Source organism: Filicampus tigris, chromosome 10 (genome assembly GCF_054856515.1).
Source record: "Filicampus tigris isolate MCC_2025a chromosome 10, RoL_Ftig_1.0, whole genome shotgun sequence".
Classification (NCBI taxonomy): domain Eukaryota; kingdom Metazoa; phylum Chordata; class Actinopteri; order Syngnathiformes; family Syngnathidae; genus Filicampus; species Filicampus tigris.
Genome location: NC_141226.1, coordinates 25,237,054 through 25,253,855, shown reverse-complemented (window position 1 = coordinate 25,253,855; position 16,802 = coordinate 25,237,054). Strand labels below are relative to the sequence as shown.

The 16,802-nt window shown below is 53.2% G+C and overlaps 2 protein-coding genes across 5 annotated transcripts; one reads left to right on the top strand and one right to left on the bottom strand.

The window, feature by feature from the left end:
• Positions 1-840: 840 nt before the first annotated feature.
• Positions 841-4,932, bottom strand: LOC147141567 (dnaJ homolog subfamily C member 5-like). The gene is made up of 7 exons (XM_086043902.1): positions 4,673-4,932; positions 3,278-3,378; positions 3,120-3,198; positions 2,662-2,782; positions 2,366-2,579; positions 2,083-2,275; positions 841-1,522 (listed from the first exon to the last, which is right to left on the bottom strand). The coding sequence occupies exons 4-7, from the start codon at positions 2,766-2,768 to the stop codon at positions 1,422-1,424; spliced, it is 615 nt and encodes a 204-aa protein (XP_085900028.1). The 5' UTR covers positions 2,769-2,782; positions 3,120-3,198; positions 3,278-3,378; positions 4,673-4,932; the 3' UTR covers positions 841-1,421.
• On the top strand, positions 4,451-16,801 carry dhx9 (DEAH (Asp-Glu-Ala-His) box helicase 9). Of its 4 annotated transcripts, XM_086043891.1 has the most exons (28): positions 4,451-4,634; positions 5,515-5,659; positions 6,146-6,286; positions 6,366-6,474; positions 6,740-6,873; positions 6,958-7,106; positions 7,629-7,675; positions 7,755-7,891; positions 8,748-8,840; positions 8,915-9,076; positions 10,205-10,282; positions 11,200-11,391; positions 11,672-11,813; positions 11,877-11,959; positions 12,033-12,189; positions 12,530-12,630; positions 12,698-12,911; positions 12,992-13,086; positions 13,231-13,304; positions 13,864-14,016; positions 14,088-14,248; positions 14,311-14,422; positions 14,492-14,653; positions 14,878-15,005; positions 15,308-15,537; positions 15,610-15,725; positions 16,134-16,334; positions 16,443-16,801. In XM_086043891.1, exons 2-28 carry the CDS (start codon positions 5,555-5,557, stop codon positions 16,732-16,734), a joined length of 3,768 nt encoding a protein of 1,255 aa, XP_085900017.1. In that variant the 5' UTR covers positions 4,451-4,634; positions 5,515-5,554; the 3' UTR covers positions 16,735-16,801. The 4 variants fall into 4 exon arrangements, with proteins under 4 accessions (XP_085900017.1, XP_085900018.1, XP_085900020.1 ...); XM_086043892.1 differs by lacking the exon at positions 4,451-4,634 and having other exon boundaries at positions 5,616-5,763; XM_086043894.1 differs by lacking the exons at positions 4,451-4,634; positions 5,515-5,659; positions 6,146-6,286; positions 6,366-6,474 and adding an exon at positions 7,219-7,549.
• The last annotated feature ends 1 nt before the right edge of the window (position 16,802 follows it).

The window sequence follows — 16,802 nt, the reverse complement described above, 5'->3', positions numbered from 1 at the left end:
TGGAGTCCCGCAGGGATCCGTACCAGGACCCCTATTGTTTAGCATCTACATGCTTCCGCTTGGTGATATTATACGTAAATATAACATTAGTTTTCATCGTTATGCCGACGATACTCAATTATATATGCCGCTCGAGATAACAAACCCGGGTAATTGCTGTAATTTAGAGGCGTGCCTTGCCGAGATTAAACAATGGATGTCTCTCAATCTTTTGCTCTTTAACTCCGATAAAACCGAGATGATGTTTATTTGCCCTGCTCGTCATCGGCACCTATTTAAGAACACCACTTTGAGGCTTGATAAATGTACTATTACCCAAAGTGATTCAACAAAAAATGGGGTGTGTTTTATATTCGAAATATATATATATATATATATATATCAAGTCAAAACCCTGCTACAGTTTGTCTTGAGTCACGGGCGGGCGCTTCTACTCCAGAGATGGTTTGCCTGCTTTGCCTAGCAATATGTCAAGGCACCCGGCAGGGAAACCATCTCTGGGGCATCTTTCCCGACTAGGATCTGACACCTCCGACAGATCGGAGGATTTGCATTTTGGCCGTCAATCTGTCTGAATCATTGACGATCATGTCCGACTAATGTCCGATCCAATGTGTCCACGGTGAGGTTTCTCTGGAGAGTGCCCCGTTTCCTGATGATGCCCTTTTGGAAGGGGGCAATTGCGTGGCGATGCGAGGTGACGTGAGGTCAAGCAGGCTGACAGTACGGCGCCCAGGCACGCCATGTCCCTTGTCTTTGGCTTTGGCAGTGTAAGCGGAGGAGCGCGCCCGCTGTTGTTTACTCACACAGTCGACTGCACATATTTGTTTCTCCGACCACTTTATTGATTCCATTGAAATGGAAGTCTTGTGAGCACAAGAACAAGAAGAACATAAAGGCCGCGTTGGGAATCGTTGACTCCTTCCCAACTCACTAAGCACAATCACAGAATTGTGAGATGGTGGACCGAGATGGATCCTCCACTGAAAATCACTCGATATGTGTTGGGTGGGACGGAAAAGATGAATGAAGGAATCATTCAGCCGTTCCCCCCTCCCTCATCACTGCAAAGCAGGCATGCGCAGCTTCTGTCCTCGAGGGCCGCTGTCCTGCCCGCTTTCCTGGATCTCCGCCTGCTGCAACACGCCCCGTTCAAACGATCGGGATCGTCACCCGGCTTCTTCAGCGCAGGCTGACGACCTGATCGTTTGAATGGGGCGCGTTGCAGCAGGGAGAGCGAGAGAGAGAGATTCGGGAAAAGAGTCGGGACAGCGGCCCTTGAGCGCCGAGTTTGGACAGCCCTGCTGCAAAGGGACTTTCGGGGAAAACGTGGAGGAACTATCGAGGGCCACCGTACGCTTGGAAGGCGGGCGAGTCAAGAGGAAGAAGCTGAGTTGCTGACAGACGCCTCGATGACATCATCATGTGTAGGTGTCTCCATATCTGCGGCGTCCGTCTGAGATGAGTTGCGTTTTCTCGCTGGCGCTGGCCGGCTGCTGAACGACCGCTGCCACGTTCACGTCTGCGCGCACAAACGTCAATGTGTGAAAAAACACTTACGCTTTGACTTGACGCAGGAAGCCACGGCGGAGCTGCGCCTGCGTGTGTGTGGTCGTGTGCGCGCCTGTGTGTGTGGACTCGAGCGACAGAAAAACTTCTCATTCAGTTGACACGAGGTGCTGCTGCGAATGGCAGTACGGATGGAGGCATGCATTGCCACATGGATGAATGGATGGTTCAATCTTTGGATGAGTCCAAGCTTGAAAGGATGGATCAGTGAGTGATGATGAATGAATACAATGAATGCGGATGAATGGGTCATACATGGATGGATGGATGGATGGATGACAGATGAATGAATTACTGAATGATCAACTGATGGATTCATGAATTGATGATGGATGGATCCAAAAATGATGGAAGAGGAATATGAATGGATTAGTGAGTGATGCTTGAATGAATATGGATGAATGAATGTTAACTGCAGGGAAGATGGATGGATGGATGCATGGAGAAACAAATGATGATGATGGATGGATGGGGGGGTGGAAATGGAGGCCGGATGTTTGTCTGACTTCTCACCATTGGCCGGGTGTTGACGCTCCTCCTCCTCCTCCTCCTCCTCCTCCTCCTCCTGCAGGTCACCATAGGGTGTCTGCGGCTCCTGGTGGGCGGGGGGCGTGGCCTTGAGGCGCCCGCAGCAGCAGTCGCAGCAGCAGCACAAGCAGCAGCAGCAGTAAAAGCCCGTCAGCAGCCCGCACAGCGCAAACAAAGCCTGGACAAACAGCACACGGCCACGCCGTCACTTGCTGTGGCGGCGGCGGCGGCGGCGGCCAGCTGGCTCCCTGCGGCAGCCCCCGCCGACCTTGGCCCACCAGGTGGTCAGTGTGAAGTAGGCCTTGACGTTTTCTTCTCCGAACTGCTGAGCCACGTAGAGCCCCAGGGAGCCGTAAGCATCGTAGATGTTCCTCTTGCCCGGGTCGGACAGGACGGCGTGGGCCGCGTTCACCTCCTTGAACCTCTCTGCCGCATCGGGGTTGTCCGGGTTCTTGTCCGGATGGTAACGCAGTGCCAGCTTCCTGTCAGTGCACGCGCGCACGCATCAGGTGACACAAACACAGACGCGCCGGCCGCAGCTGCCAGAGCGCTTGTGGCTCTTACCTGTACGACTTCCTGACGTCGTCGCGGCTGCATCCGGGTTCCACGCCCAGGAGCGCGTACAGAGACTCGCCCGATGCCGACATGGCTCGCTGCCTGCCGTCCGACATCCTGACACGGTCACCTGGCGGCCGCAAAGCACTCGCATTGTCACCAAACAAAAGACAAGACGACAGAAGAGAAGAGGAGACGTCGGCGAATGGGACAGAACTGAAAAGAACAAGAGAAAATGAGAACAAAAGACAAATGGCGCGCGCGCACGCGCGCGGAGAAGACAGCAAAAGAGAGAATGAGACAAATTCTATGTTCTTCTCATTCAGAGCAGAAGCAAGATGAGAAGAAACAACAGGAGAGCAGAAGAGAAGAGAAGACAAGACAAGAGAAGTTGAAGTGAAGTGAAGGGAACAGAAGCCAAGATGAAAAGAAAAGCCGAGCAATCAGAAGAGAAGAGTGGCCAGTACCTCTTTGCCCGGTTCAGGTTCTGGTGGTGTCTCCTGGTCCTGCTTGCGCTAGTGTGTGAGTCCATGAAACATTCAGCTCCTGGATTCAGGTGTCCAGCAGTGCGATCATATTTCTCATCACTATGGAGACCAAGTGAGGGGGAGGAGGAAGAGCTCACCTTGACAAGCAGCTGAGTCCAGGCGAGGAGGCTCCTGTGACAGCTGTCACCTCCTCCTCCACAACACCAGGGTGTGCTGTTGCACAAAACAAGAAAGCCGCCTGCCACCAAAAACAGCAAGGAGACGAAGCTTACCCGTGCGTATACTACACAAGCACCTTGAATAAAGACAAAAAAGCCGAATGAACGAGTCTACTGTCTTTCCTTCTCCAAATTAAAAATAAATGGCTTAACTAAACATGGCCGGAGGTGTATTTTAGTCCAGCCTACTATCGGCCCTCGTGCGTGTGACGTGCTCGCGAGGTGGCCAAAATTCATCTCAGCCTACTCGGTGAAAGGCTTATTTTTAGGCTTCTTTCTACTCCCGCCTCGGCGCGAGCGACAACTGCTGTTATAGGGATTGTGGCACAACAATGAGGAAATACAAACAAGCTTTGAGCGCTCGTTATTGTCTCACACGGAGGCGCTGACAGTTTCCCACACGGAGACGGATGCGCCACGCAGCTCGTAGCTGCAAAGTAACCATAAGCAAGCTACTCACCCACGTTCTCGAGCCGAGGACGAAGGAGAGAGAGTGTGTGACTGGGTGGATTGAATGGTTGTTGTACTTGAGTTGGCGTCGGCTACGGCCCACAGTAGCCGGTTGGATGAATAAAAACGCGTTCATTGAACTACGACTGATGGCGTATCAGTGGGAGACGCTACAGTACTATGTGGCGCATTTTCAAGCGTTTCCACAGCGGGTTGGAATAGTCAATTAGCCAGCTAATGATCCTTAAAAAGCCTCTGCCGTTATCGTCTCTCCCGCAGCGACGTCAATCACGGACGCTTTTTTTATTGGGGCGGGGGGGGGGGGGGGCGTAACGGGGCGGGGGCCGACAATGTTTATGAATATGGCCGGAGGGTCATGGCCGGAAGGGTACCCAAGTCAAGGGTGGAGGGTCGCGGCCGGACCGGCATAAAATGGTCAAGTGCCCAGCTCTGATATTTTCACTCTCCTGGGATATTGGTTTAGGGGCATACCTGGTTCACACTCCTTACCAGTAAGTGGCGGTAATGCACCTGAAGGTTTCTTGCCAACCGCCATAAAAATCCATTAGAAGAAGAAGAAGAAGAAGAAGAAGAAGAAGAAGAAGAAGAAGAAGAAGAAGAAGAAGAAGAAGAAGATGAAGATGAAGATGATGAAGATTCCATCCCAGTAGGTGGCGGTAATACCCCAATGATAGGTGGTAGACTGCCATAAAAAAGAAAGAAAGAAAGAAAGAAAGAAGACGAGCATCAGGAGGTACTAGGGAGATAAGCCATCCATACTGGCTGGTTCCAGATTTCATCTTGACTCGCAGGAGCAGCACCAAACGTGAGCGATAAACCCTTTCCATACAAGCTAAACCTCACCTGTGACGTTCAACGACGGAAATCTGACGCCAAATGCGGCAAAGAGTCGCGTGGATCTGGCGAGCTGCAAAGGAGCTAACTAGCTTTAGCATTAGCCTGAGTTCGAGCTCTTCTGTTTGCGCTCATTCATCGAGGCTGTTCAAAAACGCCTCATTCCAATTCACAGTAAACCCCTTTGCGCAAGGAATTCCATTAAAGATTTCGGAAATTGCTGTGAACGGGATATATTCGAATGGTCGAAGCTAAACATTATCAAATGAAATGATGCTAGCTTGCCATCGTTCCAATTAGCACGAATGTCAACATTAGTGTGTGGAAAATGTCCGATTTGAATTGATTTGATTCACATGAGAACATCATTCATTGTCAGACAGATTTCTTTGATGACCATTCCAGTGATACAGGTATCATTTTTGCTTTCAACTTCTTAAGACTCAAAATTGTAGGTGTGGTACTCAATTTGGTACTCAAAACATGTATATCAAGAAAACAGAACAAAGAGCACAAATAACAACGGGGGGTTTAATTCACCGTGGAATGAATATAGCAAAGTTAAGAGGCACTTGTAGTTAACAAAATTCCTGAAACTCTTTTATCGTAAGTGCCAGAAAATAAGGAGCCACCGCGGCAGGTCTGATAAGGTCACAAGCAACCTGGCCAGCGACTGCTCACTGAAATGTGTGCAGATTGACCAATTTAGATCACAACAATGTCATCAAGATTGTTTTACGGATTTGAAAAAACATCTTGGTATTTGTACTTGTACTGTTCTCTGAGTTTTCTCGAGTTGTACGTCTTTTCACGCCAGCACAAATGATGAAAATTGTTTTGTGCTTGGGCAGTGTTGCTGCAAGAGGAGAGGGCGCTCCTCCCGTCTTTGCCATGGCGGACATCAAGAACTTCCTGTATGCCTGGTGCGGCAAAAAAAAGTTAACCCCCAACTACGACATCCGCGCCGCCGGCACCAAAAACCGATTCATGTGTGAGGTGTGTTCATCTACGGAAGGGTGTGTGCGGCATGCACTAACCTGATCACATTTAAACGGCATTATTTTGGGTTCTGCAGTCAGCATAAAAAAACAAAGATATTGGTAGGTATGCTTGTTGTCTTTTTAAAGTCTTGAATCATTTTCAATTTTGAACCTTTTTTTTTTTTTTTAAACTTAGTAGCTAGTAACCTTGAGTTACAAGACACGAGAAGGACTCCACCAGTGACCTGACCAGGAAGGAATTGTTTCAACATGAAACTTATCATGTTATAAAGTGATGTTGAGTTTTTTTCTTTTTCCTGGTGTGGCAGCAGTACACTTGTGTAAATTCTTGCTTGAAGCGACTGCATTTGCACAATTCCGAGGGACGTGTCGTGTCGCGCGTCAAGTGTCCTTGTCCTCGACCTGCCAGTCATCAGCCAGCGCAAACTCTTGTACCATAAGCGCATGTTGGACTCGTATGTGGCGTGTGCATATGCCGCAGGTGCGTGTGGATGGCTTCAACTACACCGGGATGGGCAACTCCACCAACAAGAAGGACGCTCAGTCCAACGCCGCTCGGGACTTTGTCAACTTTCTGGTCCGAATGGGAGAAATGAGTGCCGCTGAGGTTCCGGCCCTCGGCGTGAGTCACGCGGCCGCGCGCCACATTGACCCATGAAAAGATCAGATGGCGTGTGTAGACGAGTATTTTGTCCGGGCAGGCGTGCGTGCCAGGCGGCGATCGGCCCGACGGAGGAGACGGGGCCTCGTTTGGAAATCTGCCGTCCGGCGGGCCGCTGCCTCCTCACCTGGTGGTGAAGGCGGAACAAGGTAACAAGATACATCAATGCTTGGATTTGGATAGCTTTTAAAGCTTACCGAAAATGCCCTAATTCAAAAGCTCCGGGCTTTTCTATAAGTTGCATCCATTTCTTGAGAAATCATAGAAAGTAGGGATGCGCTTGGATAGCACTTTTTGAAACTGGAGTACTCGCGGATGGCGTCGTGCATTTGTGACATTCTTTGAAAGCTGTTTAGTGGAGGTGAGCGTAGCCAGCACAAGTAGTCGTCAGTGACTTTAGTGTGTGCGTTGCAGCGGAGATGGAGGCCGGTCCGGTTCCGGGGGTGACTGGACTGGGCTACTCTGGTGGCGGAGCTGGAGCTGACTGGGAGCGCGGCGCCAACCTAAAGGAGTACTACGCCAGGCGGGATGAACAGGATGCTCAGGCGGTAGGGCCACGCCCACTTGCTCCCCTGTGACGGCTACAAGACAGACAACCAGAGGCGCCCGCCGGGCTTCTTTGCCGCCCGCAGACTCTGGAGTCGGAGGAGGTGGACCTGAACGCCAATCTTCATGGCAACTGGACTCTGGAGAACGCCAAAGCCCGTCTCAACCAGTTCTTCCAGAAGGAGAAGACCAGCGCAGAGTATAAATACAGCCAAGTGGGGCCGGACCACAACAGGTCCGCAGCGCCACCTCCGAGCACAAAGTCCAGACGGACGAGCAGCATCCGCGCTCTGAAAACTTCTTGGGGCCTCACCCTCTCCTTCAGGTTCTCACTCAAGTTCTTTCAGAGCCACAGTGGACCGGCCCCAGTTCTGAGCGCCATTCCAGCGATGCTGCTCGTCCGCTTCTGGTGACCTTTGACCTTGCTAGCGAGCGTGTGTTTTTCTGCTGGACGGCCGTGAGGTCACGCATGTCAGCGGCCCGGCGTCATCAGAACCCTGAGGGAAGACACGAGAATGGCTTTAGAAGCGCTAAAGCGTTCTGGTGGCGTTTTGATATCTGTTCTGATGACGCCGTCTACGCGGGCCACGCCCCCCGCCGGCCAGGCCACAGACCGTGCCGGCCGGGCCACGCCCTTGAAAGCTCAAGTCCGGCAGAAAAACACACAAGTAAACGCAGGCAGGTGAGTTGACTGACAGCTTGTCTGACGGATGACGCTCAATGTAATGTGTGTGCGTGCGTGCGTGCGTGCGTGCAGGAGCTTCATCGCCGAGATGCAGCTGTTTGTCCGACAACTTGGCCGCCGTAAGACCTCGCGCGGCCTTGACCTTTTCTCGCTCAAACGGGAAGGCTGCGCGCTGACATGTATGCGCACTCCCCGCAGGCGTGACTGCGCGTGAGCACGGCTCCAACAAGAAGCTGGCGGCGCAGTCGTGCGCCCTCTCTCTGGTGCGCCAGCTGTACCACCTGGGCGTCGTGGAGGCCTACTCGGGACTCACCAAGAAGAAGGAAGGAGAAAGTGTACGCCCACACGCCGTCGCCGCTCAGCTCGGCCTGCCCGTTCGTGCGCAAAAATCGCTCGCGTGTTTTGCCATGTAGTGTGAAGCACAATTTTCACCTCAAAATGTTTCCATAGTACAATTCATGTCCACGCTGCTATCGCTAGCATGTCTGCAAACAGAGCGGGAACACTTAAGTGTTGACAACTTTTCTATTGGGAACGAGTGACCTCGTTTCGTGCTCGGAAAGAGACGGAATGAGCGGCACCCTTTTGGCATAGTCTTGCTGGTGACAAGCAGCCCGCTGGAAGGCAATCGCGCTAAACGTGGTGCCCGTTTCCAAGTGCAGTCACTTATGACCCGAGGTATGCGCTTCCAAGCCACACCTGCAGAAGAAAAGGCATTACTCGGATCAACGGACATTTCCACGGCTCATATTATGATGATAAGACCAGAGTTTCGCAACCTTTCTTCAGCCAAGCCACATTTTTGACGTTGGAAAAATGTTTGCGGTATACCGCGTAGCAAAGCAATTCACAAAAAGTGGATATTCAGGTTCATTGTGTACCTTGAGTCATCCAGTGGAGGAGCGTTTCATTGTTTTGCCTGTTACCATGCGTGATTGACGTATGTAAATGCACACCAAAAAATGCTTCGAAAATAACACATGGTTTGTCAAATAATTGACATGGGATCATTTTCCGCGGCACGTCTTATGAGCTCTCACGGCATGCGAATGTGCCACGGCACACTGGTTGAGAATGACTGATTTAGACATTTCAAATCCAGAAGGGGAAGGGAAAAAACCCCCACTCCAAATTTGAGTGTTGAGGCCCCGCCCCTCCCCGCTGCCCCCTCTCTGTTGTTTCCGTCCGCAGCTGGAAGTCTTTGATGTCCTGGTGTCTCCGGACCTCCGGCAGCAGCTCTGCGCCGTCGTGGTGGAGGAGCTGGGAGTGCAGATCCCCCCGCCTGTGAGTCACCTGCGACGCGCGCTCGACCCCGGCCCCCCTCCCGCACGCGCTGCTAATGACCACCTCCTGGCCAGCCCGCAAACCCCAGCGAGTCGGTGTCGTTGGTCCCCGCTAAGATGGCGGCGTTCGAGCCGTCTCAGCGGCAGAGCGGCGCGGGCGTGGTGCCGTGGTCGCCCCCCCAGGTCAACTGGAACCCCTGGACCAGCAGCAACATCGACGAGGGCCCGCTGGCCTTTGTGAGTACGCCGCCGACTCAGCCTCGAGTTGATCGCCTTCGTGTCCCGCCTCAGAGACAATTCAGTACGCTTACTTGATATCCAACTAGTGCTCTGAATTGTGAATGGAAATCAGTGTGCCATAAGTAAATGCTCTATCAGCTTGAAGGCAAAACTTTGGAACTTGACCTACAACTTCATGTCCTGGCGCTACTAAGAGAAATGGTTACGGCATTTATCGGGCATCCTTGCCATCAGGCCTAATATCCGCGTACCGGTCCACTCTTTGTTGCAACCAGGAGGACAGGCAGTTCAACCCAACTCAACTTCATTGATATAGCACTTGGAAACAACCGTAAGTGCTGTACATGGAGTACAAATCAAACACACAATAACAAAAATGGTGACCACGGTCAATTGAAAATACAAATGCGTAATTATTATTTGATCAAAAATATATTTAACCAGTCAGCACATCAATAAATAGTTACATAAATGCAGCGGACAGCATAAATCTTCTACTGTGCTGCACGTATTGTACTAGTGACCCTACAAGACCCAGCTACGTAGTAGGCATATGGCAGTTAAAAAAGAAAAAAAATGGAGGCCTTCATTCAAACATTTGACATTCACTTGAGGTCCATGTACTAGTATGTTTATTGTTCTCACTAGTAGGACAACTACGAGCGTACTTGCCGATGGGCCTTAAGCTGGTTGATATCGAGTACCGTATGTTTCCGACTGTAAGTCGCACCTTTTTTTTTTTTTTCCCGTAGTCCGGCTTGTCCTGCATCTTCTACTCAGTTTGACTCGTCGTTTACGTTCAAAGTAGAGATCAGAGTGGCATCCAAAGTCCCCGTCCTCTGTTCTTGGTCTGGATTTTTGTAAAATACACAATCTACAGTCCAGTGTAACTGTTTTTTGTTGTTGTTTTTTCTCTCTTCATCATCCTTTTTTTTTTTTTTTTTTTTAACTGGAGCCACTTTTCATTCGAAAAAATAATGTCAGTCCTCAGTTGGCTTGCCATAAAGCCGTTAGGAAATGTAATCGCCGTGCACTCCTTTTCATGCTTTCCAGTTGAACGCACCGGTAGCATATTAAAGACATGCTGCCCGGCTCTTGTCACTGATTGGCTCCATAATGTTGCAGTGTACTCCGGAGCAGATCAGTAAAGACCTCCAGCATGAGATGACGGAGCGGCTGGAGCACGACGACCACCTTCACAAGGTACCTGGGCCGAGCCAACGTTTATCGAGACGAGGCACGTGTTTGACAAGAAAAAAAAATCCAGGCACGCCGCGACACAAAAACGTCACCAAAAGCGGACTGAATTCTGAAATCGTCGTCATGTCTAAATTTAGCTACAAATGGACTTGCTCTTCCCAAATGGACATCTTGTGAAACTGAACACAAAGCAAGCTGATGTGCTGGCAGGAAGCCAAGACTTGTTCTGTCGTCCAAATGGCGCCAAGTTTATCGGACCTTCTGCCGGCTAATTGAGCATTTTGCTGCTCCGCTTGTCACCGCATGACCACGGCACACGTGCGCAGATGAACAAAGTGCGTAGTCACATAATCCAATTGGAGCATTTCCTGCAGCTCACTTTCAGTAGCAGCGTGACAAGTGCTCCCCAAAAGGACAGTCTGTCAAAATGTTGAGTGTGGTTGGAATCACCACGTCACCCTGAGGAGCAACGCACCAAATAGTTTGCCAATGGCTTCCGGCGAAATTCCCTTGTGTTTTTTTTGTGTGCGTGGGGGTGTGTGTTAAAAGCCTTTTCGGTGGGACGTTTGCGCTACTCGAAAATGAGAGTAGAGCAGTACAAATTGGTTAGTTCTCAGCCTACGTCCTGGACCCTCTTCGCTTTGGTCTGCTAGTCGGGGAAGCTCTTCTCTGATTTGGCTGACATGTTTCAGTTGAAAATGTCCACCTTCGGAGGGCTTCAAGTCCACTCGTCAAAACGTTTCAAACGACTGCACCTGGCCGAAAAACGTTGCTGAAATGGCCCGGGTGCAACATCATTGGTGAGACGAGCGGTCGGAGAGCTCATGGATGTCACCCATCGATTGTTCGTTCCCCAAATTTCTTCAATCTGTCACCTTGGATCTGAGCGGGCAATGCGGACGCAAATTGTGTGCGCGCAGATGCTGAGCGAGCGCGAGCAGCTGCCCGTCAAGCGGTTTGAGGAGGACATCATGTCTGCGGTGGACAACAACTCGGTGGTGATCATCAGAGGAGCCACCGGCTGCGGCAAGACCACACAGGTGCCCCAGTACATCCTGGACCGCTTCATCAAGGCGGGCCGAGCCTCCGACTGCAACATTGTGGTCACGCAGGTAACGCCCGATGCGCTCGGACAGCTTGGTCAATTTCTCTTTCACGTCTGCTCTGCTTGCGTTCTGGTCTTTGGCCTCAACTTGAACGCCGCCAGGGCCTTGTGGAAGTGAAACGTGAAGGTGGCACGGAGGTTTTGCTGGTTTGGGAGGAAGGTTGTGGCAGTGTCCTTTTAGAAGTGTTGTCGCGTTTGTGGTTTTCACCTTGGGTTATTTCCCCAAAATGCACTTTGAAAATGAAATCTTTTTTGTCTTTTGTTGTTGTTGCGGTTGTTGTGTTTAGCCCCGACGTATCAGCGCCGTGTCGGTGGCGGAGCGCGTGGCCATGGAGAGGGCGGAGGATCTGGGTGGCAGCTGCGGCTACAGCGTCCGCTTCGAGTCCATCCTGCCCCGCCCTCACGGCAGCATCCTTTTCTGCACCATTGGTGTGTAAGGTGGCGTCCTCTACCGCTCGGGCGGCGCGGCGTGACACTTGCGCTCTCCTTCAGGCGTGCTCCTGAGAAAACTGGAGGCGGGAATCCGAGGAATCAGCCACGTCATCGTGGATGAGATCCACGAGAGAGACATCAACGTGAGCCGTTCACGTTGGGACCGCGTGCCCCACGTCGCCTCGCTCACCTTTTTGTCCCCACGTGCGTCTACAGACGGACTTCCTGATGGTGGTCCTCAGGGACGTGGTCCAGGCCTTCCCGCAGATCCGCGTCATCCTCATGTCGGCCACCATCGACACCAGCATGTTCCGAGAGTACTTCTTCGACTGCCCCATCATCGAGGTGTTCGGACGCACCTTCTCCGTGCAAGGTAGAGCGGCGCCATTAGACCGCTTGTTAGGACGATTCAAACGTTCCAAGTGCGTCGTCCTCCTCGTCGAGGTGCGTACAACGTGACTGCCGACGGGCAAGAGCCTGTTTGCAAAAGTACAAGTTGGCTATTAGTTTCTGCCGGGCAACATGTGACAACAACTGCTTCGAAGGCTTGCTTGACATGCCACCAGGAGAAATTCAGAAAATGGGTAGAGGGCAATGGGTAGTGGTACATTAGTACGTTTTTGTGTCGGGACATTTTATTGTGCTCTAGTCAAGGGTAGCGTGACCCCACCTGTGCGATGAACTTTGCTCTGGTTGTGTTGTGCACCGTACAGAGTACTTCCTGGAGGACTGCGTCCAAATGACCAACTTTGTGCCGCCCCCGCTGGACCGCAAGAAGCGAGACAAAGACGAGGAGGGCGGCGGAGACGAAGACGTAAGTACACCCACGCGCGCCACCTCGTGGCCGCGCGGCTAAGGCGTGGCCGCCGATGCCCTCGCAGGTCAACTGTAACGTGATCTGCGGGCCCGAGTACTCTGCCGAGACCAAGCGCTCCATGGCGCAGCTGAACGAGAAGGAGATGTCCTTCGAGCTGGTGGAGGCCCTGCTCAAGTACATTGAGACGCTGCAGGTGTCGGGCGCCGTCCTCGTCTTCCTGCCCGGCTGGAACCTCATTTACGCCATGCAGCGCCACCTGGAGTGCAACCCCCACTTCGGTACGGAAAGGGCGCACGCGCGCGGCGGCGGCGGCATTTTGTTGACGTTTGACGGCGCTCCGCTCGCTCTTTGTTTCCAGGCAGGAGCCGCTACCGCATCCTCCCGCTTCACTCGCAGATCCCCCGCGAGGAGCAGAGGCTCGTGTTTGAGCCCGTGCCGGACAACATCAGGAAGGTTGGTTGGTGTTGCGCTTTCTGCCGTCTTAGGAGCGGCAAGACGTGGCCGCCATCTTGGTGGAATTGTCAAAAGCACGTGCAATGAGCACTTGAAAGGCTTCCATTTCACGTCTAACGTGCTTCTTTTGTGATTCCCCCGCAGGTGATTTTGTCCACCAACATTGCGGAGACCAGCATCACCATCAACGACGTGGTCTACGTCATCGACTCCTGCAAGTAAGTTATGTCATGGCGGTCCGTGACCATGTTGGTACCATAATCGCAGGCAAAACTAAAGTCACTAAAAATGGCAACTTTCTGCCTCTAACAAACACTGAAAGTAATGAGCCAGTCACATGTTTAGACCAAGCAGAGAGGAAAAATGATGCAATCACTCAATTCTGAGGGGAATAAATATGCACTCGCCCTGTAAATTGTCATTCCCAAAATGAACGAAGGTCACTGGACTGAGCCCGCATTATGGGCGCACAGTTTGTGATGGGCTTTTTTTTCCCCGTCAAAATCCAACAGCTGCCTGAACATCCTCCTCGACCGGCGATTGTACGACTTGAGTCACGCACCGCAACTCGTGGATTAAAAACACTGGTCTTAGATGGGCCAATGTTATATCCAGTGGTGCCTTGATGACACATTTCATTTGTTCCACGACCGCGCTCCCATCGCAAATCCTCTTGTCCCATTCAAATAATTGCATGTCCCTTACAGTAGATGCGTTGGGAGTCAAAGACCGAATGATTGTCCGGTCCATGTTGTGACGACGTGCGGGCGTTTGCAGGCAGAAAGTGAAGCTGTTCACATCTCACAACAACATGACCAACTACGCCACCGTGTGGGCCTCCAAGACCAACCTGGAGCAGAGGAAAGGGAGGGCCGGGCGAGTGCGAGCCGGATTCTGTTTCCACCTCTGCAGTCGCGCACGATTTGACAGGTACAACCGCGGCCACTACGATGACCGCGCCCCTGTAACTAAAGCACGCGCGCGGCCACGCGCAATTGTAGGCTGGATACCCATATGACTCCTGAGATCTTTCGGACTCCGCTGCATGAAGTCGCCCTGAGCATCAAGCTGCTGAGGCTCGGCGCCATCGGTCACTTCCTGTCCAAAGCTATCGAGCCGCCGCCGTTGGACGCCGTCATAGAGGCGGAGCACACGCTCAGAGGTGAGAGCCGTGCGCGCGTGCGCACAGTCGCGGCCACACAGGAGCCACGCTTTTGTGCGCAGAACTGGACGCGCTGGACTCGAATGATGAGCTGACTCCGCTGGGGCGCATCCTGGCCCGCTTGCCCATCGAGCCTCGTCTGGGGAAGATGATGATCATGGGCTGCATATTCAGGTCAGTGTCCTCCACTTGCTGTTGCTGCCGGTTTGCTTCCTGTCCTGATGCATGCGTGTCTGCGTCTAGTGTGGGAGACGCCATGTGCACCATCTCGGCGGCGTCCTGCTTCCAAGAGCCGTTCATCAGCGAGGGAAAGCGCCTGGGCTTTGTCCACAGGAACTTTGCCGGCAGCCGCTTCTCGGACCACGTGGCGCTCTTGTGCGTCTTCCAGGCCTGGGACGAAGTCAGGTGGGTGCGCCGGCCTCAACGCGCCGGCCTCAACGCGCCGGCCTCAACGCGCCGGCCTCAACGCGCCGGCCTCAACGCGCCGGCCTCAACGCGCCGGCCTCAACGCGCCGGCCTCAACGCGCCGGCCTCAACGCGCCGGCCTCAACGCGCCGGCCTCAACGCGCCGGCCTCAACGCGCCGGCCTCAACGCGCCGCTCGCGGTTACGCCCCCTGCTCCGTTTCAGGATTAACGGCGAGGAGGCGGAAAGTCGTTTCTGCGAACACAAACGTCTCAACATGGCCACCCTGCGGATGACCTGGGAGGCCAAAGTCCAGCTGAAGGACATCCTGGTCAACTCTGGATTCCCCGAAGGTATCGACCTGGCTAGGCTGGCATGTCAGTCCTCGATTGGGGAAAAACGACCCAAAATAAAACCGTACCGGACGAAAGAACGTCCGTATTGGCCGTTTATCATGAGAGACTTGGTCTCGATTATCCTCCGCTGCTTCGTAGTCTCCGGAGTTAATGGAAATAAAAAAGGAAAATCCAAGTGTCATCTTGTCCCGCTATCTTCGCTTTTTGCCGTGGGACGAGTATTGTTTGGGGGTCTGTCTGAAATGACGTGGCGCGGCGGTCCTAATTGAGCCACGGCTCGTGTGCCCGCGTGTTGTCAGAGTGTCTGATGACGCAGACGTTCGCGGCAATGGGACCGGACAACAACTTGGACGTGGTGGTGTCTCTGCTGACGTACGGCGCTTACCCCAACGTTTGCTTCCACAAGGAGAAGAGGAAGATCCTCACCACCGAGGGCCGGAACGCCCTCATCCACAAATCCTCCGTTAACTGCCCCTTCACTAGCCACGATTTGGCCTACCCTTCGCCCTTCTTCGTCTTCAGCGAGAAGGTGAGGCCCGCGCCCGGCGTTAGCGCCGCGTGCGCTCCGAATGACGCGGTGGCCTTGCTGTGCAATTGCCAGATCCGCACGCGAGCCATCTCCGCCAAAGGGATGACGTTGGTCAGCGCGCTGCAGCTTCTGCTCTTCGCCTGCAAGAAGGTCTCCTCCGACGGCGACGTGGTGGAGCTGGACGACTGGTGAGAGACAACATGGCTCCCGGCTGGCCGTTCTCAGTCGAGACGCGTCGTGAGTTGAGGTTAGCCGCCAGATGGGGGGCCGGCGGGCCTCGGCTGCATCCTGCGGCTAAGCTAGCTGGCGAAAGCTGGCGTGCCTTCACTCGGCAGGGCCGCTACAGGGGTGGCTCCTCGCGTTGTGAGTCAGGGAGGAGGAATGAGCAGGAATGTTTTAAGATGGATGAGTGGGGGGAAAACACCACTTAGGAGGTGCTTTTGCTGAGACAACATCTTAAAGCTCCAAAAAAGTTGATTCAGCGTGATACAGCTCCTGCAAAAGTCCCCGTGTGGCGGTTAGGGAGAGTTGGGAGTGTCTAGTGACCGATTGGAAACGAAGGCCCTGGGAAGTAACGGGTCATGTGACGCACACAGGATCAAGCTGCGGCTCCCTCACGAGACGGCGGGCCACATCCTGGCTCTCCGGGCAGCGCTGGAGGCTCTGGTGGTGCAAGTGAGCAAAGAGCCCGAGTACATCGCCCAGTTGGACCAAAGCAACCAGCGGCTGCTCAACCTCATCCGACACCTTTCCAAACCTTCCGCAGCAGGAATCAACCTGGCCGCCGCCAACCACAGGTGAGCCCTTTTCGTTTTGTATTTTGGGGAATAATCTCGTTGCAGATCGAAGTTAACAGCAGCCCCAAGTTGAGACATGCTATAACAGCCGCCTTGGTCTCTCTGCAGGATGGGCGATGGCCCGCGACCCCCCAAAATGGGACGCCTTGACAGAGGAGGGCGAGGAAGAGGCTACTGGGGGGGAGGCGCTGGGGGTTACAGGGGGGGAGGCGCTGGGGGTTACAGAGGGGGAGGCGCTGGTGGTTACAGAGGGGGAGGCGGCTATGGCGGAGGAAGAGGGGGCTACCGAGGGGCGGGTGGAGGAGGCTACCGGGGTGGTGGAGGAGGATATGGAGGGGGAGGGGGAGGGGGATACCGAGGGAGAGGTTGGGGCGGCCGAGGAGGCTACGGCGGCTATTAAGAGGAAACGTTGCTCCACTATTGTTTACTTGGCTTCTTTTTCTTCAATAAATCACCAACACCACAAAC